A 24,305-nucleotide genomic window follows, 5' to 3' on the forward strand; every position below is an offset into this window, starting at 1 on the left:
CATTTTGTCTATGACTCCCTTTTAAATTGTCACATTCCCCTACCATCTTGTCATTGTGCACATTTCTCACATTTTTAGTCAATGCTTTTTGTGCGAGCGGCATAGTTCTAAAAAGCTTTGCAGCGAGTTTGGCTGTACTGAAATATGGCAGGACCAGACCCAGTCAGAAGATAGGCTAATAAGCTGACACACCACTGAGCTGCACCTTGCCTGGCGAGATATATTTAGCTGTTAGCATGTTACGGGAGGAAGACGGTGTGCTAGAATAATGTCAACTCTTCCCCTTCTTGCAGGGCAAGCAGTTTTATAAGAAGAGAATGAATTACCTCTTGAAATTTTGACAATTTTTCAGGTCATTACGGTAATGCCTGAATTCCTAAACATGCAAAACGTGAGGTAATAGCTGTTTTTTGCATAAAATCTATGTTTATGTCAGTACCAGAACAGAAACAGGACCCACTCGCGTAACATTTCTCACAAGTTTTATTAGAAGAAAGGGAGGGAGTTGCGCCCACGATCCGGGATTGCTGGACACGGGAAGCAGGTCGCTCTGAACGCGGAAGTGGGACTTCAGTGGCGAGCGATGGCGGTGTCGGGAACGGAAAAAAACGGGTCAGTAGTCGCGATAGAAGAGCAAAAACGTGGTCGGGATCGGAAACAAGTCGAAAGCCAGGAGAGGAGAGTCGACGTGGTCGAGATCAAAGACGGATCGTTATTCGGGACGGGAAAACAGACGTGGTTGAGATTAAAACAGGTCGTAATTCAGGACGGGAGAGCAGACGTGGTCAAGATCAAAACAGATCGTAGCGGGAGACAAACAGGAGCAAAAAGCGGGACAGGCGAAAAAACGGCTTGCCGTGTAAAAACAGAGATTCGCAGACAGACCGACAAAAGGGGACTGACAGGACAGAGTTTAAATACTGTCAGACAGCCAATCCGTCAACAAGCTGCAGCTGGGGCCACACGGGCGGGGCTAATTGGGCGCCATGGCAACTGGACAGTTTATTCCTTTGGTATATTCAAATTATTTTCCGAGATCATGCATTTTGAAGACGGCATGTCTTGTCTTTGTAATCCTGAACTGTGATGTCATCAGAGAAACACCAGCTCCCTAGCCAGCCAATATCCATATTGTTTTATGTGTTGATTAGTCAAAGAGGTTACTAGTGTTTTAAGTATTTTTGTAGATTTTGTGGACAATTCCTAGGCGTTGTGTACCAGGTGGATGCAGTAATTCTACAAAAAAGGGTGACCAGACCAATCGGGGGCTAACCGGGGCCGATCAACAAAAGGTAGTAGTGAGCAGCTAGCTTAACCAGGAACCAACAACAATAAACCGACAACAGCTATAGCGATAAAATGAAGGGACACCACAAAACTGGTACCAATGCCAGTCTGGCCGGCCAAACAAAACACGGTGGTCAGCTAACGAGGTACAACCGGGAGCAAGCAAAACAGGAAAGCCCTCGGCAGCCCCGAAGCTATCGGGGAGCTAGCCGGAAAAAATTATACCAACTGCAATACACACTGTGAAAAACAAAAAACAAAATCCACAATCGCGTACCTCCAAGCGGAGATGATTGTTTTCTGGTAATGCATTTCGCCATTTTGAAATGGTTTTGTTCCTTCAATGACATCACAGCTCTACAGGAAACAAGCCATATAAGTAAACTTTGACATTAGATTTCTTCAGTAAATATTTTTAAAAACATATTTGCATTATTCGGTGAAAGAAAACCACACGTTTTGTGGCCAATTGAAAAAAAAAATCTGCGCGGGAATACCACTAAGGCAGGGTTTGTGTGTGTGCTAGAAATACCTAAAAATGCTCAATTTATAATGTTGTATTTCCAAGAAATGAAAGTTGCTTGACTTTTGGGTGAAGTGCTTATAATGCTTGAAATTGTTGCCAAGTTTCTCAACAAGTCTGCTTAAAAATGATGCAGACACTGCTCTCTGCCGGGGTTCGCTTTGCCATTGCATTTCTTCATCCATCATGATTAACGGCAGCTGGCATTAGTTTGTACAGCTTTTGCCTATGAAGCGCCATCACCTTCTATTGGTCATGCCGAAGAGGACAGGTGCATGCTACACCTAAACAAGGAACAATGAAAAGTGTATTCGTGCAAAGATTACATACTTGGGCATGTAGTGAATGGAGTGAATAGTAATGGGAAGAATTTCCTGCAACTGAAAATGTAAGCCACAAATTACTGTCATTTTTACGCAACACCTTTATGGGGAGAGACTTCTCTCGAATACAAATAGATTCGCAATTTACTCAATATCTAAAAATCACGTAAGTAAATCACAGATATACATATTTGTGACGCTGCAAAACACATGATTGACTCTAGATTTTTTCTTTATAAACTGGAAGCATTTTTCAATTGGCTTTGAAGGTTCTTTTAAAAGTGCTTGAATTTGGCCATGTAAAAGGTGTACAAACCCTGTTTAAGGGCTCAAGGGCATTATTCTCGATGTATTATATATAGAATTTCATTTACAGGGTTGGGTAGTGTTACTTTAACTTGATTACCGCAGGACTATAGAGCGCACCTGATTATAAGCCGCACCCACCACATTTTAAGAGGTAAACCGAATTTGTACATACACAAGCCGCACCTGTATATAAGCCGCATGCGCCCACATTTAAACATGTAACACAGACACAAAATTAACCCAAACCCGACTGCAAGTCCCGCGATTGAAACTAAATGTCCTTCATTAAAGTCCACAGTCCAAAAATCAGAGCCGGCAAAATGAACGGAAAATGATACCGGTACTTAAGGTTTGATGCAGACCTGTCTGGGTCCCGTTGAAAGTAATCCAAGGAAAAAAGTGTATATTTCCAAAGGTAAGGGTGGGAAAAATATATCAGATGAACACATTTACTCACGCAACTCCTTTTACTCTAACGAACTTATTACCCCCTCTTCTTTCCTTGTCTCTCCCTCACTTTTAGCGGTCCCCACTTAAACTCGGCACCCCGCGTTTGTTCCGCCCCTCATTTTTCGTTCACACGTGCAAAACATATCAGAATAAGTGTCTGAAATAAATACATTACAAAAATATACAGTTGCAAATACATATTATACATGGGTTACACATATTTACAAAGAAAGACGGTACACCGAGAGAGTTTTCAAAGCTTTAATAGTAATAATATAGCTTTGACAGGGCAGTTAATGGTAGCAACACACGAGCGCTTCTGGCGGCCGTTAGAAAAATTACATAAATTGGCCGCATCACTGAATAAGCCGCAGGGTTGAAAGTTAGGAGAAAAAGTAGTGGCTTATAGTCCGGAATTTACGGTACTTTCAATTACTTTTGGATTACCCCAACACCAAATATGCTAATAAAAGACAAAAGAAATTCAATACGAATAAAATGACTAAATTTTGTGCAGGCTTGGGGAGTAACGGAATACACGGAACGGCAAAAATGATGTTGGCAAGCTGTTTGGATTTATTTTCATTTCCTTTCCGTCGCATTTTATGTTAGTTTTGCCGGAGATCGAAGAGATCAAAGCCAGGAGAGAAAGCTTACCACGTGTTGTGAGTCATCATTTGATTCATATTTAGTTTCTTTTGTCTTTTATTAGCACATTTGGTATTGGAGTAATCCAAAAGTAATTGAAAGTAATCCAGTTAAAGTAACCCTACCCAACCCTGTTCATTTAGCAGTGTTAATTAGATGTATACATGCGCCTATGTAAATAATAACAGTACTGATTCTCTCGCAACGAAAACAGTCCTTCTATAAAATTGCTCGGTTAATGCACCACAGCCACCTACCTTCGCCGGAATCCAAATTTAGCCTCCAGTTGCAGTCACGAATCTGCACTAGCATATCAGGAGCAGCTCAAACCTCTGCGCTTTCCTTTTACAAAGCGGCACGGGTGGGCGGCATTGATGCATGTCATTGTTTCACCTCAGCGATTCTTGTGTTGTCAGCTGAAGACAGAAATATTTGGTCTACACTTCTCTCATGAGGACTTGTTTGTGTGGATGTGAATGCACATTTTTACGGCAAGAAATGAATCCATAGTACGGAGGTTCAATGTTTGTACTGCCCACCTTTTTTGTAAGGACTCTACTAGTGGTTCTCAACTGGTCTGACTTCAGGACCCACAATTCCACTATAATGACCCAAATTAAGAAAAAAAAATCCACTTCTTAATTGTATTGAATAAAAGGATTGTGCAGTTTTAAGCTCAAATAGTGGAATATATTAGAAATGACCAGAAAGACTAAAACAAGTAACTGTATGTACTGTACTCACATATAAGCCTACATCACTCCGCTGTTGCTAACTACAACACAGCACCCCGAGGCCATCCTGTTAATCTGTTAATAAACAACAAAAGGATACTGCTGGAAGTGTGAATTTCTCTATCTATCTATCTATCTATCTATCTATCTATCTATCTATCTATCTATCTATCTATCTATCTATCTATCTATCTATGTAGACATCTATCTATCTATCTATCTATCTATGTAGACATCTATCTATCTATCTATCTATCTATGTAGACATCTATCTATCTATCTATCTATCTATCTATGTAGACATCTATCTATCTATCTAGACATCTATCTAGACATCTATCTATCTATCTATCTATCTATCTATCTATCTATCTATCTATCTATCTATCTATCTATCACATATTAGCAACCTCCTAAAACTGCATTCAAATAGCCACAAACTGAAAGACGTTTGTGCCCAATATATCAGAATTTTTTTTTGTACCTAGACAACCATGATTACTTAAATGTGTAGATCATTAAGATCGGTATGCTGGTAAAAGAAAAGCTAGAAATAGAACCTTTTTAAACAGTTTACTCTGCTTTCAATCAGTGCTTTAATAGCAGCCACACGTACTTTACAATATATTTTGTACAATAATTTCCCTTTCCTTATTTGACTCGATTGCTGTTGTCACTAACTTTCTTAAGACCCATTATTATGGGTATAAAAGGAAATAAAACCAACAAAATCACAATAAAATGAGAAGGGGTCCGTCTCGGACATAATTGGGACAGCGCCCATTGACTGAACAGGAAAAAGAGATTGGGCAGGGCAATATCGTCATTTACTGATAAGGAGTATAGTTGACCCTCAGTTTTTTTCTTCTAATCATTATTTCCGCCACTGCTCTATACTGTATCTACCTTTCCACATTATATAAGCATTTCCTGTTATGACTCACCTCTCCTATTTCGGGCAAGTCTTTCTTTTCCAACCATTTTGTGTCTCTTTCCCCCGTTTTGCTCTGAAAAGTCTTGTCTGTTGGATCTCCTATTCCAGTTCATTACCCAACCTCCCTTCACAATGACCCGCGCGTCCTGCCAGAGCCCGTGGCCAGTCTGAGAGCCAGCCACTGCAGCCCAGTCTTTTACTTACTGGACAATGGTAAGAGGGATGTGTCACAGATCCACCTCATAGACATCTGTTTGTGGCTTTTTGCATCCTGGGCTACAATGAAGTGGGCAGGGTTGGGAGGGTTACTCTTAAAATGTTATCCGATACAGTTACTAATTACCTGTTGGGAAATGTAATCGATAACGTAATACAGATACCATAATATTTAAGTACCGTGATGTAACTGGATGACTTTCCATTACTTTTGGATGAGTCAAGTCAAGCCATGTCTCAAAGGGCTGCACAGACCATAAACTATTGCAAACCACAAACTATTATGACACCATCCCCTGGTCTACAACTAACATGAGGGCAAGGGAAAACTCAAAACCTCAGTCAAGTCATGTTTAATTGTATAATCACAAGGAGTCTCAAAGGGCTGCACAGACCACAGACCTTTGCAAACTACAGACTATTATTACACCATACCCTGATTTGAAACCTAAATGAGGGCAAGGAAAAACTCAAAACCTCAGTCAAGTCAAGCCATGTTTATTTGTATAGCCATTTATCACAAGGAGTCTCAAAGGGCTGCACAGACTATTGTAAACTAGGGACTACCATTACATCATCCCCTGATCTGAAACCTACATGAGGGCAAGGAGAAACTCAAAAACCTCAACATGAAGGAAAAATAACAAACCTTCCAGGATGACCAGTCTGCAATGGATGTTGCAATAACAAACAATTTACTTAAAAATAAAATATAAAATAATTTAAGTATAATATAAAATAAAAGATAAAATAAATAGGATGACCAGGCTGCAATGGATGTAGCGTTTACAAACAATACACAGACATTGTCAACATGAAATATGGGTCATTTAAAAGCTATAGAATAGAAGTGTGTTTTAAACAGTTTCACTGAGGTTGCAGATCAGATTAAATTAGATTAGATCAGATTACTCAAATACCAGGTATGCTAATAAAAGACAATGTAAACAGTATAAATAAAATTACAACATTTTGTTAAAAACAAATGAACAATGTGACCTTGATAAAGATGTTTAGGTAGTTACTTGCAGTCCGACAAAAAGTGCTTGAATTTCAACTACGTAGCATTATTTATAAGACAAAAATAAAACTTTTTCTTTTACATAACATACATAAGATGCTGTTTTATTTTATATTTAAGATGACATTAAGAACCCAATATGGTTTTTACTTGTTTGAAGTGGGGATGCCAAACCTCTTATAAGTATTCAGATTATCTAGACCAGGGGTGTCAAACTCATTTTAACTTGGGGGCCACACGATCGAACTAACATTCTTTCAAGGGCCGGACTAGTAGATTAAAGAGAAAGAAAAAGAGAGATAAAGAAATAAGAGAAAGAGGGAGGGAAAAGGAGAGAGGGCAGGACAAAGAAAGAAAAACTGAGAGAGGGAGAGAGCGTGAGAAACAAAAGAGATAAAAAGTTGTGAGAGAGGGGGAAAAGAAAGGGAGAGGAAGAAAGAAATCCAAAGAGAAATAGAAAGACAGAAGGAGAGAAAAGAAAGCGTGAAGGGTAGGAAGAGAGAAAGAGAAAAGAGAGAAAAGAAAAAATAGGAAGTTAGAGCAAAAGAGGTTAAAAGACACAGAGAGAGAAAGAGACAAAAGCAACAAAGGAAGAGAAAAAGAGAGACAGAGAGTGAAAGAGACAGAGTGGGAGAAAAGGGGTGGAAAAGAAAGAGAGAAATAAATAAAAGTACAGTGTCTTTCTGAGAGGCACCTTTCTTTGGCAACATCAAGTTGACAAATTTCAACCTGTAGCTTGTTTTTCTCTTGCGCTTCTCTGAGTGTTGTCTCGCGGGCCGGATTCAATTCCTTAGCGGACCTCATCTGGCCCGCGGGCCGCCTGTTTGACACCTGTGATCTAGACTAACATAACAATCATCAAATACTGCATTTTTAAAAACAATTAGCTTGCAAAATACAAAAGGAAGATAAGTATTCAAATTTACTAAATGTACCTGAACGCATCACTCGTGAGGAACTTTGCTGCCCACGAAACTGCAGGCTTGTGCCAATTCAACAAAGTGAGTGCTACATGGAAGGAGAAATAAAATACAGACAAAAAGAGGAGTGTTTTTACCTGCAACACATTCGTCGTGTGTAAACCTAATCTCTCTCTGTCTCTCGTGTCAGTGATTGAAATTCTGACACAATTCATCTAAAAATTGTAATTCTGCAAAGTAATCCTTTTTCTTAGCTAAAAATACCTTTAAATTGATAACGTTTTTTTTTCTGTATTTTTTTTTAATTGTGTATCCTGATTACATAATGACGTACCATGTATTCCGTTTTTCCCCAACCCTCGCAATAGCAAGTGGATGCCTTTAGACGGGTGTCTGGTTCAATGCATGCTGCGTGGCTTTCTGTACTGAAAGCAATTACACCTGAAAAATAGTATGTAAAAAAATTGCCTTAGCAGGGTTTTATGTTTTATTTATTGTTTAGTATAAAGTTTGGTAGACACTCAAATAAGGAGGCCAGACATGAATTACTTTGAATTTGCTCCAACGTTATTCTTCCTGCTTTAGTGGCTCCTCTCTTGGTAGCGTATCCAATCACAAGGCGCAGGGTGGGTAACGTCAAAGACAGAAGGCAGGAGAGTGGGAAAGAGAGGCTTGTCTGCATCTGAGCCTAAATAATCGGCCTGTGGAATGAATCAAAATGCCGATGCAGATATTCGTCAAATTCCCGAATATCGGTGCAGATAATCAGGCCACCCGATAATCGGTTGACATCTAATATTTTGAATATTGTTTAAATTTTCAAACGTTTTCAATACGAGGAGGTTCCTGAAGTTCTAACATTGTTTGTGTCTCCAAGGCTTGTGTTTTCATTGCTTAAGCTAAACCGCATCACCATTGGAGCAACACACAACACATCCAGTCAGCTGTTCTTTGTTGTCCGTCTAGTCTTGTGTTTCTAAGGAAAGTGACATGCTCACTGGGGTCAAAATGCATTCCTATATCAAAAAGGTATTTTGAACTGATTACCGTATTTTTCGGGGAAAAAAATCGCAGTTTTTTTATACTTTGGCCAGGGAACATACCATATATGTGAAATTATTAACACATTATTGTATCATTGAGTTTTCAATTATTATTACCGGTGCAGACGCAACCCTATTTATGACCATCAACTTACAAAAAACGGTAGATATGAAAAAAAAAATTCGGGATGTCGAAAAATATCCGGACATCGCTGTAAGTTAGATTTTGTACTGTGTGCACCTTTTTCCAAGTAGGTGACTGTACTGTAGTACTTCTTTCCACCACTACCGGCGTGTGGCGCTGTGAGAGCTCACCCAGCATCCACCCTGAAGAAGAAATCCACTTCCTCTTCCTAGTTCATGTGTAATCATACTACATGTACTATATTTCTACAGTGCTAAGAACTTTGACATTTTTATTGTTTAATATCCCATGCATCCATTCAATATGATTGGTGTAAAGTGTAAAGAAGAAGCGAGCCATTTCTTTTGAAATGAAACATTCAGATTTAGATTCAGATCTACTTTATTGTCATTCTTGTACACGTGTATACAGAACGAAATGTCGATACATCTGACCCGCACAGTTTCCTTGAATGTACAGATATAAATAGAATGTTGTATTGAGTTGGAGTATTGAAGTACTAATAATATACTAAATAATTATAGCTATGTATAGTATTATACAGTAGCGCAAAGAGTGCAAGAGGAGCAGCTAAGCTAACCAGATGTGCAAAATGGGCACTCAGGTAAACAAGTTACTATACAATAACAATAACAAGTGGAATAAGAGAGATTGATGTGGTTGAGAAAATGGGTGGATGGCTTTTTTCCGCCCACTTTCTACCACGGAATAGGAAGTAGCCTAACTCTTGAAGCCCATCTTCCACAAGTAAGTTAAACTTCACATCATCATTATATAGCCTATTATTTTATTAAATGTTGATTATTTTAGTACAAAACATACAGGTTACTTATACAAGCCTTAAACATACTTATATAAACCTTAAACATACAAAATATAGCACTGAAGCAACTTACGAACAAATTCAACTTACGAACGATCATCCGGAACTCGTTCGTAAGTAGGGCAGCGTCTGTATATCATTTCACATGCTATTTTCACACTTAACAGCAAGAGGGCGCTCTAGGCCTGTGTTGATCATTTCAACCTTGCAGATGTTGTGCCCAAAAAACTTCTATGGGGGGATATCTTTCTTTATATCTTTATTTTACCTTCCCTTTCAACATCACATGCATGTTTTTGGTTTTGGTGTCACCCCAAATATGTTTTTTCCTTATGCATTTTTTCAGCGAATGCGACTTATACTCCGGAACCATTTGTAGTCCGGAAAATGCGGTAATCAGTATTTTTAGTGGGTGTTATTGCATGGCCCAGTTCGCCAAATGGTCCTCTTTGCAGGATCGATTGAAGCGTACTCACGACACATTACAATTCCAAATGTCGGCTCTCTCCTATATTCACGTCACGCTAATGTGTTATCAGACTAACAAGAAGACGGCACAAACCGAAACCCACGTGGGGATTTTAGCTGGTAATGGATCGTGAAACAATCTTGACTGAAAGCAAAACACCACGGCGATGATTAAAGATCTTGTCAATTAGCAGACCTCGAAGGGGGTTTGAAAATATTTCGCATTTTCCACCAGCTTGTGTTTTGAATGCGTGGAGGTGCTTTATGACATACACCACAAAGTAACCTTGCGCTCAGAAGTCAGAAGAGTCATTTTAATTAGCCGCCTTCTACTCCTCTGCACTCCGGCAAATGTTTTTTCTTTCCTTTCAAATGATCTTTAATACCGAGCTCCCGACAAGGCCGTCCTCACACAAAGAAAGAGGTACTTCAGAAGTAGACATATTCAAACCGGTTGCATTCACTAAAATGTGTTTTTATCCTGTCTGAAGTTGATTTTCTTCTTTTTCTACTGATGGGGAAAACTCATTCCATCCCAAGTTGAAATCACACAAAATGCTTGCAAAATGTGGTATACGAATCCTTTTGTTGGCTCCACTGTCTGTTATTTTCGAACCCAGGTTAAATCTTTTTGTTTTGGCTTCCTTGTCAGAGTTCCTATACAGTGCAATATGGTTGGTAAGACTTACTATACATATTGGATTGAAAAAACCCTAACCAATGTTCCCTCTAATTTTCCACGGGTATGAGAATTCACACAAAGTTGGTGAGCAACGCTTGAAACAACAGTGAGCAACAGCAATCCCAAGTGTGGCAACTAAATTATTATCAAACATGTCCAAAACTTGACATCAGGTTACATTTTGCTGATTTTCCGCAATGCAAAATCATTTTTCACTTTTAAATGAATTGAATAATGTACGATTGCAAAGGTTGTACGACCTACAAACGTCATTTGTTTTTACAATTCTTTCACAAGATATTCATTTTTTTTTCTCATGGTATCTTTTGTCGCATAATACTAACATTTTAGGGGGCTTATTTAGTCGGTTGCACGATACAGAACTGTATTTAATTACATTTTTAGTGGAAATACAATGTTGGCAACAAGATATACTCGATATAATTGGAAAATATCTGAATGCAACACAAACTTTTTCTTCTTTTTCCCAGTTTTTTTCTACTTTTTTTTAATTCCTTTAAAAAAAATTTCACTGTGTTTATTTTTTCCTAGCTGTTACTTTTTTCTTTTTGTTCTCTATTTTTACTTTTTTCATTTGTTTTCTTTTCTTTTTTAGGCTTTTTTCTGAAATTGTCCTTCTTTTTTTCTCTTCTTTTTGTTTCATTTTTCTCACCTTTTCACTACTTTTTCATTTTGGTATTTTTTTCTTTTTTGTTTAATTCCCCCCTTCCTTTAAGTCATTTTGTGCATATTTTTACATAATATTTGGTCATGTTGGGATTAAAGAAGCAAAAACAACCCGAAGAGCCGTTTAGGACCCAAAAGAGCCGGTTCCTTTTAGTGAGCCGAGCCGAAGAAGCCGGTTCTCTGCTTACTTTACTCAACTTCGTTCTACTTCGACATTGACTTTAAAATACCGCATTTGGGACACAGCGTCAGGGGAACCCGTGTATTTTTACCTTCATGCACTGTAACTTTGATTTAATTCGCTTCTTGATTAGCAATTTCAAGCCCTTATTTTTGTGAGCTGGCTAGATTTTCCTGTGAGCAGATTCGCTCTGGGCAGTGCGCAATGGCGCACACACGCAACTTAGAGGGAACATTGACCCTAACCCTAAAAAACACATTATTTGCCTATTGATACAGCTTAAAGAGTGAAAATGACCTACAATATTTTGAGTTTGAATAAAGATCATTCGAGTACTTAAGATATCACATTCTCTGGGATCACTGATGAGGAACTCCAGTGCAGTATACATTTTCAAATATGTACAGTCGTATGCAAAAATTTCGGCACACCTGATCATTTTCAAGATTTTCCTTTATAAATCATTGGTTGTTCGGATCAGCAATTTCAGTTAAATATATCATATAGCAGACGAACACAATTATATATGAGAAGTGAAATGAAGTTCATAGGATTTACAGAAAGTGTGCAATAATTGCTTAAAGAAGAGTAGGCGGGTGCATAAATTTGGGCACCCTTGTTGTTTTATTGATTTGAATAACTTTAGCACTAATTATTAGAACACAAAATGTGTTTGGTTAGCTCATTGACCCTTGACCTACATACACAGTGAAGCCAATCACGAGAAAGGGTATTTAAGGGGGCCAGTTGCAAGTTCTTCTTCTCTTTGCATCTTCTCTGAAGAGTGGCAACAGTGGAGCCTCAGAACAACTGTCAAATGACCTGAAAACAAAGATTTTTCAACATCATGGTTTAGGGGAAGGATATAAAAGGCTAGCTCAGAGATTTCAGCTGTCAGTTTCCACGGTGAGGAACATAGTGGGGAAATGGAAGCTCACAGGCACAATTCTAGTTAAGGCCCGGAGTGGCAGGCCAAGAAGAATCTCGGATAAGCAGGCGTGAAGGATGGTGAGAACGGTCAAACTCAACCCACAGACCAGCTCCAAAGACCTACAACATGATCTTTGTTGAACTATTCAGCACACTTTGCACAAGGGGATGCTGTATTGGAGAGTAATGCGGCAGAAGCCTTTTCTCCGCACATGCTACACACAGAGTTACTTGAGGTATGCTAAAGAACATTTGGACAACCAATAATTTGTAAAGGAAATTCTTGAAAATGATCACAGGTGCCCAAACTTTTGCATACGACTGTATCTGTAGCGTTTTGCATGGTCAGGGTTTAATTCCATTTTTTTTTATATATCCTTGTTTGACTCTGATTAATCCCTATGTTCAGTTTTATTTTTCAGTTTTATTTCTTTATTTTCGAAAGGGATTAACTGCTGCTTTGTTTCCTATTCCTTTGTTTCAGTAAAGGGACCCGGCAGAAAGTTAAGTCTGCCAACAGATCTTAAGACCGATCTTGGTACGGTAGGCGAAAGCCAGCAGTTTTGTTTCTTTTACTTTGGTCCTTTGAGTCAGTTTTCTACTCCTGTCGTGTTTTCTAGGCTTTTGTGTTGCTTTAAGTTTTTGTTTTGTTTTTCTCCTTGTCGCTCTCCTGTTAAAACAAACGGCCTGACGTGTTTGCCCATTTTCTTCCCATCGGTGTCCTCTGATTTGATTTCAATCTCCTATATTCATTCCTTCTACATTTTGCAAGTGTTTAAAAAGGTGACTCGTAATCCATAACTCTTTTTTGGACATGAAACTTTGTCACCGTACTTTGAATGGTCCATCCGCTTCTTTTTCTCTCCTGCATTGACAGCGTTGCTCGACAGTGAATGGATCACGCACTTCCTCTCATTGTAATTGGATCATTTTCTTCTTTAACAGCATCGCAGCAACTTGAACGTTCTCGCTATACGTGTCTAACTGCATCTACATCATTGTGGGGTGTGTTTTGCACTGCTTGTGCTTTCTCTAAAAACGTCTGCTTCCGAGACTTCTCAAGTGCCTCTGTATTAACCTCTATTTTTTCTTGCAGCCGTTAAAAAAAAAAAAAAAAAAAAAACGAATTCCAAAGTAAATGGTGAAAGTGACCATTTTATATCTAAGGTTCCATGCAAAGGGAATATGGATCATTGTGTTCCAATGAACAGTCATCAACGGTTATGGATTACCGTAAATTCCGGACTATAGAGCGCCCCTGATTATAAGCCGCACCCACCACATTTTAAGAGGAAAACCGATTTTGTACATACACAAGCCGCACCTGTATATAAGCCGCATGCGCCCACATTTAAACATGTAACACAAACACAAAATTAACCCAAACCCGACTTCAAGTCCCGCGATTGAAACTAAATGTCCTTTATTAAAGTCCACAGTCCAAAAATCACAGCCGGCAAAATGAACGGAAAATGATACCGGTACTTAAGGTTTGATGCAGACCGACAGAGTCCGGGTCCCGTTGAAAGTAATCCAAGGAAAAAAGTGTATATTTCCAAAAGTAAGGGTGGGAAAAATATATCAGAAGAACACATTTACTTACGCAACTGTTTTTTCTTTAACCAACTTTTTACCTCCTCTTCTTTCCTTGTCTGTCCCTCACCTTTAGCGGTCCCCACTTAAACTCGGCACCCCGCGTTTGTTCCGCCCCTCATTTTTCGTTCACCCGTGCAAAACATATCAGAATAAGTGTCTAAAATAAATACAAAAAAATAAATTACAAAAATATACAGTTGCAAATACATATTATACATGGGTTACACATATTTACAAAAAAAGACGGTACACCGAGAGAGTTTTCAAAGCTTTAATAATAATGATATAGCTTTGACAGGGCAGTTAATGGTAGCAACACTCGAGCGCCGCTAGCGGCCGTTAGAAAAATGACATAAATTGGCCGCATCACTGAATAAGCCGCAGGGTTAAAAGTTAGGGAAAAAAGTAGCGGCTTATAATTATATATATTTGCCAAACATGTAAGTGTCATGAACCGGAACAGGATCGTTCTCACACAAGCCTTTTATTTTACGGGAAATGGGGAGTCATGCACGATAGGCAGCGGTCTGGCGTGGAAAGACAGGAAGCCAGAGACCGACAAAATCGATTCCAATTGCCCGACCAAATATCGGACAGATGGGGTCGATACCGGACAGGACAGGACAGACAAGATTGACAATGAAACAGGATATCGAAATAAACAGGACAAACTAGACGGTAACGAAAACTGGAAAGAATAATAAACAGGACAAAAATAGACGGGAACGAAACTGGAAACCAATATTTAACAGGACAAAATAAACGAAAACAATACCGGACAGGAAAAACCAACAGAAAATCAGGACTGTCATCAGAACCCACGTTTTGCGGGGCAGAGCTTCGTTGACAGACTGACAAAGGAAAATGAGAGCACTGAGCTTAAAAAGACGGAAAGCCAATCTGTCAATGAGCCGCAGCTGGCGCCACACGGGCGGGGCCAATTGGACGCCAAGCTAACTGTGACAGTAACTCTTTAGCTTCTAGTGGTATCGATAACCTTTGTAATATTTTTAAGTTTCTATTTATTTTTATTGGCAGTTTCTCTTGCTAAACTGCAAAAGACCTGAAAATGTGCACTAGAGTATCATTTTGTAAAAGAGAAGAGCGACTTGGGGAGATAATTTTCACCGATTTACTCGTCCCAGTTTTGTGGATTTGATTGAGGAAGGCAATTTTGTATCGTGGGTCGCTCGATAGTGAAAATAGTTTGCAATTATGCATAAACGTACAAATACATATTTTAAGTAGTGTTGAACAAATCAATCTGGATCTCTGGAATCTTATTCAGAAGACCATTTGAGTGTATATGGTTTCAGGCAGCAAGTGCTATGCTAACTAATAATAGTTTTGGGTAAGACAAAGATGATTTAGCTTTAGGAAGAGAACAAAAATATTTCAATATATCCTTTGGAAAGGGGATATGTACATTGTTCATACGGAGGCTTGATATCCTTAAAAAAAGTTATAATTTATGTGCTAATTTATGTGTTAATTATGTGTTAATTTATGTTTTAATGTATATGTCCAAGGATCAAAAAGTGCTCAATCTCTGATGAAATGCTTGAAATTGTTTCCACAACAAGTCTGCGTAAAAATGACACCAACACTGCTCTCTGGTGGCTTTGCTTTCCCATTGCATTGAGTTATGGCAGTTGGCATTAGTTTGTATGGTATTGTCCTATAAAGTGTCATCACCTCCTATGGGACACACCTAATATGACAGACTAATGCTCAGACATGGGGACTTGAGACTTAGTGACTTGGACTCGAGTCGACTCGAGTCGCTGTTTTTATGACTTGTGACTTGACTTGGACTTGGCAATCTAAGACTCGGGACTTGACTTGTGACTTGACTTGCCCAAGAAAAAAATACTTGGGACTTACTTGGGACTTGAAGGTGAAGACTTGAGACTTACTTGAGACTTGCACATGTGTGACTTGGTCCCATGTCTGCTAATGCTACACTTAAAGAGGGGACTATGAAATATGTATAAGTGTAAGGATTACATATCAGTGATGGACATGTATTATGGGCCATGCAAAAAATGTCAGAACCAGAACAGATACAGGACCCAATCGCGTGAGGTTCTCACACAAGCCTTTTATTTTGACGGGAAGTGTGGAGTTATGCACGTTAGGTAGCCGGTCTGGCGTGGATAGACCGGAAGCCAGAGACCGACGAGACCGATTCCAATAGCCCGAGTCGATATCGGACAGGAAGGACAGACAGGAAAGATAACGAATCAGGATATGGAAAATTAACAGGAGAAACTAGACGGGAACGAAAACTGGAGAAAATAATAAACAGTACAAAAACAAAACTGGAACCCGAAATTAAACAGTACAAAAGGAACAATACCGGACTGGAGATATCACAGGAAAACGGGACTGAGACAGATCCCATGTCTTGTGGGGCAGAAGTTCGTTGGACGGGCTGACCAAACAGCAAGAGAGCGCTCAGCTTAATATAGAAAGAAATCCAATCTCTCAATGAGCTGCAGCTGGCGTCCCACAGGCGGGGCCAATTAGGCACCATGGCAACCGTGACACACACGTGCAGGGCCAATTGGGCACCACGGCAATCGTGACACACATGGGCGCGGCCAATTGGGCGCCATGGCAACCACGACAAAAAATGAAGGTACAGTAGCATTTACGAGTGGTAAAGTAGAAATGAGAGAACTTCCTGCAACTGAAAATATAAGCTATACATTTTAATGTATTAACAATTTACTCAAGATCTAAAAAACATATGTCATGATAAATGTACACTTTAGATTAAAAATCGCATATTTATATTAAAAGATTTATTTGTTGATCTGAAAAACACATTATTATTTTAATCGTATTGGAGAAATGGAAAAAATGACTATGAATGTCCTTAAAAAGTGATTGGATCTGGCCATGGAGAAGGTGTAGGAACCCTGGATATTTGTTGACTATGAATCATCCTCAATCAAGGAGATCGCCATGGATATTACTGTAGTGAACAACACTACTTTACACTCATATGATTCGCACAAATTCAATTATTGCCTCACGTTCCGCCATTATACCGAGACTAATTTAAATGAATTACTTCCTCATTTATTGACCTACCCGTATATTTGAGCAATTGATATTGCGTGTTTCTGTCACGGACCAGGAACGGAGACGGGACCCAATTGCGTTCGTTTACTCAGTTTTATTCAGAAGAGAAAAGAGGACTTGCATCCACGATCTGATGATTGTCGTTCACGGATAGCAAGAATGCGGAAGTGGGACTTCCGTGTCGAGCGAAGGTCATTGTTGACAGCGAGAAAACAGGTCCATGGCCCGGGCGGAGGAGCAAAAACATAAACGGGTCCAGAGAAGAGGTCGGCAACAGGTATCAGACAGAAAACTTGGAAGGATAGAGTCGGAGAGTCACAAAAGCTTGCCTAGCTGGGAGCATAGGTTCGCAGACGATCTGACGGGTTCTTTCAGGAAGGCAGGAGTTCAACAACAGCCAGTAATCATGACAGTTTCATAGTCCAAACTGTTTCTCAGTTCTTTGCAGTCAGCTTAATTTAATTCCGCCAGTGATCCCTACAGAATATTACGCATACCATACACACACTTTGCAGTTTTACCGGACGTAAATCAGGGTTGCGACGGGCCTTACTCACCCCTGAGGGAGGCTGAAGCTGAAACGGCAGTACGTCACAAGGAGAATCAAGACCAGATATGATGTCATTGAACTTGTAATGTTGTTTGGCAAGTGAGAATAGCCAGGCTTTGAAAACAAAACCGATTATTGGGTGGGGTTAAATAAACTCGATACGCAAAAAAGCATATAGACATAAAACAAGCCTTTAAGTCTCTTCTATCTATATTTCCTCCTCCTTCCAGATTATTCTGCTCTCCTGTCCATCCCCCTTTCTCTCCGACAACCATCTATCCTTTTAACACTGCCTGCTCCTCCCATGTTTTGAAATGCATCGTACTAAATATCCGTCTTCACAAGCCATGTGTTACTGATCCGAATCTCAATTACAAATGGAAAAAAACAGGGTTCGTACAGGTGCTTGAAATCCTTGAAAATGCTTGAATTCTAATGTTCTTTCAAGGATTGTAAACCGCTGGAATTTTGGGTGAAGTGCTTGTAAATGCTTCAAATTGTTGCCAAATTAATCAATACATCTGCTTAAAAAAAGTCTCTGGTGGCTTCGCTTTGCCATTGTGTTTCTTCTTCCCTCGTGATTAAGTGCAGCCGGCATTAGTTTGTACGGCATTGTAAGATGAAATGTCTTCGCCCCCTACGGGTTGTGCTAAAGTAGACAGGCGCATGCTAGACCTAAACAGGGCAGTCTGATTAGAATAAAATTGAATAGAATAAATTAGAATACAGGGCAGCACGGCGGCGCAGTGGTTAACGCATGTGCGGCACAGTTCATGTCATGGGAACCTCCTGCGTGGGTTCAAATCCAGCTCCAGACTTCCTGTGCGGAGTTTGTATGTTCTCCCCGTGCTTGCGTGGGTTTCCTCCGGGCACTCCGGTTTCCTCCCACATTCCAAAAACATGCATTTCAGGTGAATTGGCCGGTCCAAATTGTCCCTAGGTGTAAATGAGCGAGTGAGTTGTCTGTCCCCGTGTGCCCTGCGTTTGGCTGGCAACCAGTTCAGGGTGTCCCCTGCCCACTGCCCGATGATTGCTGGGATGGGCTCCAGCACGCCCGCGACCCTACTGAGGATAAGCGGTGCACCTAATGAGATGAGATGAGAAATTAGAATACAAAAGAATAGAATATACCTTTATTGTCATTGTTACAAAATGGGTTGAACATATTGTGACAACGAAATTGGACGTGGCACTCCATTTTCACATTTAACAGTGAGGACAAAAGAAAGCAAAGAAGATAAAGTAACAAAGATAAAGGTTATAATTTACACAATATTCACACAAGAAATATAAATTGCAAAATTATGCATTAATCATGGACATTTATTATGAGAAATGCAAGAAATTAAAATAGCATTTCCCTTTGGTAAATTGTCATGGTTATTTGTCATGGTTATTTGTGACAACCTTAATCATAAGGAGTCTCAAAGGGCTGCACAGACGACAGGATACTATTATGCTCTCAAACCTGCGGAGTTCTTCTTGGATCTTGGGATCACCAGTAGATCAGCACGGCGTAAATTTTCCAATACCATTACGCTCTCAAACCAGCGGAGTTCTTCTTGGCTCTTGGGATCACCAGTAGATCAGCATGGTGTAAATTTTCCAACCCTATTGTGTATTCTACTAAGCTCTTAAGTATTGCAAAGCATCAAATTTTAATTTTGTCTACAATTTTCATTAAGAGGTTGGACACGTTTTTAATTATTTTTCATTCGAGGAAGGTCAGAGATCTGATCTTTCCGGAATGTTCATTCCATTTCTACATTTTCTTAAGTTGTAAAGGGAAGAACTTCCAGCAACTGAAAATTTAAGCTACATATTAAATTTTACATACATATTTTTTACAAACAAATCGCAATTTTTTATAAATCATATGTCTGGATAAATGCACACGCAGGATTAAAAATCACATATATAAATCGCAGATATTGTCAGAACCAGAACAGATACAGGACCCAATCGCGTGACGTGCTCATACAATCCTTTATTTTGCGGGAAATGGGGAGTCATGCACGTTAGGCAGCCGGTCTGGCGTGGAAGGACCGGAAGCCAGAGACCGACGAGACGGATTTCAATAGCCCGAGTCGATATCGGACAGATGGGGTCGATAACGGACAGGAAGCGACAGACAGGATAGATAACGGATCAGGATATTGAAAATTAACAGGAGAAACTAGACAGGAATGAAACTGGAGAAAATAATAAACAGGACAAAAACAGACGGAAACTAAACTGGAACCCGAAATTAAACAGGACAACAATAAACGGGAACAATACCGGACTGGAGATATCACAGGAAAATAGGGCCGAGTCAGAACCCAGGTCTTGTGGGGCAGAAGTTCGTTTGACGGGCTGACACCGAAGCAAGAGAGCGCTGAGCTTTATATACACGATTCGCACTAAAAAGAAAATTTAACGGTACTGGAGAAGTTGGAAAATTGGCTTGGAAAGTCTTTAATAATCAGGGTTGGGTAGGGTTACTTTAACTGGATTACTTTCACTTACTTTTGGATTACTCCAATACCATTATGCTAAAAAAAGACAAAAGAAACTAAATATGAATCAAATGATGACTCACAACACGTGGTAAGCTTTCTCTCCTGGCTTTGATCTCTTTGATCTCCGGCAAAACGAACATAAAATGCGACAGAAACAAAATGAAAATAAATCCAAACAGCTTGCCAACATCATTTTTGCCGTTCCATGTATTCCGTTACTCCCCGAGCCTGCACAAAATTTAGTCCTTTTATTCATATTTAGTTACTTTTGTCTTTTATTGGCATATTTGGTATTGGAGTAATCCAAAAGTCATTGAAAGTAATCCAGTTAAAGTAACCCTACCCAACCCTGTTAATAAGTGCTTGAAAAGGTGTACGAACCCTGAAAAAAACCTCGGCAACAGTGGGATATTATTTTCTTTTTTACCCCTTCGCAATGGTTCCTGCATTGATTTCAGTTTTCTGTCATGGTTATGTGACTTGTGTTGACGAATAGTAAGGTCGTTAACTACCGTATTTTCCAGACTATAAGTCGGGTGTGCGATTTATACTCCTTCTTAATTTTGGGCCGGTGCGACCCATGATTTATAGTCCGGAGATATGGTAAATCGGGAACCTTCTATCCTCCCTAACCCTTTGCCGTTATTGCAGATCATGTCAATGGACATTGCACTAGCCCCACCTCTCAGCCCTGCCCGGCGGGGAAGCCTCGAGTCCCGATGGGTCCCGAGGGGCCACGGCTTGCCCGCAGAGGCCCCGGCCGACCGCCATTCCGAAAGGCCCAGTCTGCCGCTTGCATGGAGATCTCTTTGCCTGTGTCCCACACGGAAGGTGTGTGCTTGTCTTCCCGTTTCCCACCCGTTAACCTCTCTAACTTCCCCTTCCCCTCCTGAAATGTGCATGCTGTCCTTTTGCCCTTGCAGAATTGGTTATACGACCATGCTAATGCAAGTTTGCAGCAGTGAAGAATTAAAAGTGAGCTTTTGAAATGATTCAGGTTGCATTCAGAGGTGGGTAGAGTAGCCCAAAAATTGTTCTCGAGTAAAAGTACTGTTACTCATACCTGTCAAGCTCCAGGGCTCCATGGCCTTACAAACTGTAGTATTTTCCCTTACAAAATATAAAATAATCTTACACCATGTTTTTTTTCTCAAACTTGTTTATTTATGTAGTTTAACATGTTATATTGTACATGTGTTTTGTTATATCATATATATTGTTAATTAACATTTTGTTGTGAGATCCTGAGTTACTCGACATGAATGAGGTTTGTTATAAAAAAAGTTTAAAAATGAAGTCGCTTGGACGTTCACTGTGGAAGGAAAACATACTTGCAAATATAATTAAGTAGAATAATACATTTTTTTCATTCAAATTATGAATTCCTTTTCTGCATTAAATTATTGTTGGTAATATAGTGATTAAAGGGATAACCACAAACCTGTCTTATTTCATTTTTTCTTAACTTCTTTATACAACAATAATGATTCGTAATATAAAGCATCAAAGCAAAAGAGCCGTTTGAGAGCCGGCTCTCTTTCATGAGTTGAGCCGAAAAAGCCGGTTCTCTAAAAAGAGACGGACTTCCTTTCACTACATAACTACCACATGAAATCCGAGGTGGCAGACGCATGCGCACAGTAGCATCAAACCGGTCGCTTCGTTTGGAACAAAACAAAACTATACTGAGATAGAGGCTACCGCGGCGAACTGGTTTGACTTGATTGATTTGCCGTTTGGTGATAGTAGGTGAATGGTACCCATCATAGACAAATTTGCGTTTTTCCTTACAGATTTTCTTGTACGTCGTACACGTCTTAAAATGCACAATAAACGTACTTTGTACGGCAAAAACGTACAGGTTGTCAGGTATGGTCACTTCAGAATAATGTGACTCAAGTAAGAAGTAGTCATCCAAATAACTAATTGAGAAAAAGTAACTACTGAGTATCGTTAGCTCTTTAATTGTTACTACTTTTGTTATTTTCTTACATTGATTTTTCTTAAAACAGCCATAAAATCAGACCATCAAAGTCTATCCACTCAACAACAAAATGTGTAGTTTTAAGTCTCGTGTACTTAGACAGTTTGTTAGGGTGAACCCACTGTGGATTAGAAAAAAATGATATATATATATATATATATATATATATATATATATATATATATATATGATTATATTTATGAGGCTACAGCTATATACACTGCGCATAAAGTACAGTAAAAAAACACAACATTCCTAACCCTGCTCACAAGTGCCATGTAGTGGTTGTTTGGGTCACTTGCCAAATGTGAGTAAAAGAAACGAGGTCTCTGACGAAATAACAGCCACGTACTTACTTGGAGGGGGTTTAAGTAACGGGTTCAATGTAGCCTAATGTAGTACAAATACAGTTTTGTGTTCACAAATCTACTCAAGTAAAAGTAAAAAGTATAGTGATTTAGAAATAGTCCTAGAGGTATACCATGTCTCAAAATCTACTCAAGTAAATGTGAGGGAGTACATGTAACTTGTTACTACCCACCTCTGGTTCCATTACATTTAAAAAGCAATAATATTAGAGGGACAGTGTGTATTTTTAGCGCCTCCTGGTGGTAAAGAAAAACATCATTTATTTCAAAGAAAAAATATCGGTTTGAATCATAGGTTAGAGTAAATTAACTATTATAAAGATGTGCCTTTTTTTTTTTCAAATACTCGGGTGGGTGGAGACATTTTTATTTATTTGATATAAGATGATGATTACCTCCAGGGAGCTGCCACATTTGATTGCCATCTTTTCTTTTTCTTTTTAAAATTTTGCTTTTTCTGTGTTTTTCCTTTTCCTATATTTCTTTTGCCTTACTTTTCCCAGTTTATTTTCTTTTTTTTAATATTTTTCCCCCTGTTCTTTCTTTTATTCTTTTTTATTCATTTTGTATTTTGTTCTTCCTTAGTTTTTCCCCTTGTTTTCAGGTTTTTCTCCCCTTCCCTTTTTTTCTCTTCTTCTTTTGACTCCTTTCTCTTTATTCCATTTTTCTCTTTTCTGTTTGTCCACGTTTCTTTCACCCCCTCCCTTTTTTCCTTCCATTTTCACGGAAGGCTGGGCGATGAAATAAGAATAACGAAATATGGTGAATTTTGATTACTTTGAGTTTGTTTCCGTAGTTTTGATTCACTACAAAATAAAGTGACGTTCAGTGGTCAAATATTACACACTGTCCCTTTAATGTAGAGGGAACTTTTGCCAACATGTAAAAATGCATGCTTGCATATTATATTACCGGTCCCCCCCAAAAATGGAAACGATTATCAAATCAACCTGCTTTTTGGAAGGAATTTCACTTGCACCTTGCATTGGCATCCCAAACCAAAATCAGTTATGTGAGGAATGCAAGAAATGACCCTTGCATTGTGCTGCTTGTATTTACTAACCTACAGACTTGACAATCTTTAACTATACATGATGATTTTTTTCTTTCTTTCTTCGATCAAACACCATGTGGGGAGAAAATAATCCTCCACCTAAATAGCCTGGGGCAAGGTTTTGCTAAATTATGTTGGAAAAGGAATTGTTGAAAAATCAATTGTGTACCATTGTCGTTCCAAAAAGTAATTATTGTTCAACAAAGATAGTAGAATTCCATTGATTGATTGTTGGGTTGTTTAAAAGGGGACAATGAAATTGAACAAAACACGCAGTACATGATTTGAAAAAGACAGAATTAGCCAGAAGGCTTTTTTGTCCATCTGGCAATGATGTATCCATCCATCCATTATCTGCACTGCTTTTCCTCAGTTGGGTTGTGGGGGTGCTGGAGCCCATCCAAGTTATCTTTGGGCAGTGGGCAGGGGACACCCTGAACCGGTTGCCAGCTAGTTGCTGGGCACACAGAGACAGACAACCATTCACTCGCTCATTCACATCACTCACTTATTCACACCCAGGGGCAATTACTCAGTCGCTGATTCGAACCTAGGAACAATTTGGACCAGCCAATTCACCTGACATGCATGTTTTTGGAATGTGGAAGGAAACCGGAGTGCCCGGAGGAAACCCACACAAGCACAGGGAGAACAGACTACTATTTTAGTCCACTCATGCTTTATATTTAGGCAAGACTATCGCATTAGAAGTTTTTGACTTGCGATTTTAAAAAAAGCACAATTTTTTTTGGTTTGTTGATCTAATATTCTTAAGACTGATTTTGATTCGCGCACAAAAAAAGACTGCGATCAAATGTACCGCTTTTTTTATATGTAC

The 24,305-nt window shown here is 39.2% G+C and overlaps 1 protein-coding gene across 13 annotated transcripts in view; it reads left to right on the forward strand.

The window, feature by feature from the left end:
* Nucleotides 1-24,305, forward strand: part of stxbp5l (syntaxin binding protein 5L) — a 308,998-nt gene that overhangs the window by 240,548 nt on the left and 44,145 nt on the right. For 4 of the 13 annotated variants that reach the window (XM_088353625.1, XM_088353628.1, XM_088353626.1 and 1 more), the window contains one exon: nt 20,713-20,892. The exons of 4 other annotated variants lie outside the window; for them this stretch is intronic. In XM_088353625.1, coding sequence (XP_088209751.1) covers nt 20,713-20,892 — 180 coding nt within the window. Of the gene's footprint in view, nt 1-5,316; nt 5,422-12,808; nt 12,863-20,712; nt 20,893-24,305 lie in introns of all 13 variants that reach the window. 5 more of the 13 variants (XM_088353620.1, XM_088353624.1, XM_088353622.1 and 2 more) reach the window with 3 other exon arrangements.

This window comes from Urocampus carinirostris, chromosome 14 (genome assembly GCF_059441175.1).
Source record: "Urocampus carinirostris isolate Australia breed hairy pipefish chromosome 14, RoL_Ucar_1.0, whole genome shotgun sequence".
NCBI classification, from domain to species: Eukaryota; Metazoa; Chordata; class Actinopteri; order Syngnathiformes; family Syngnathidae; genus Urocampus; species Urocampus carinirostris.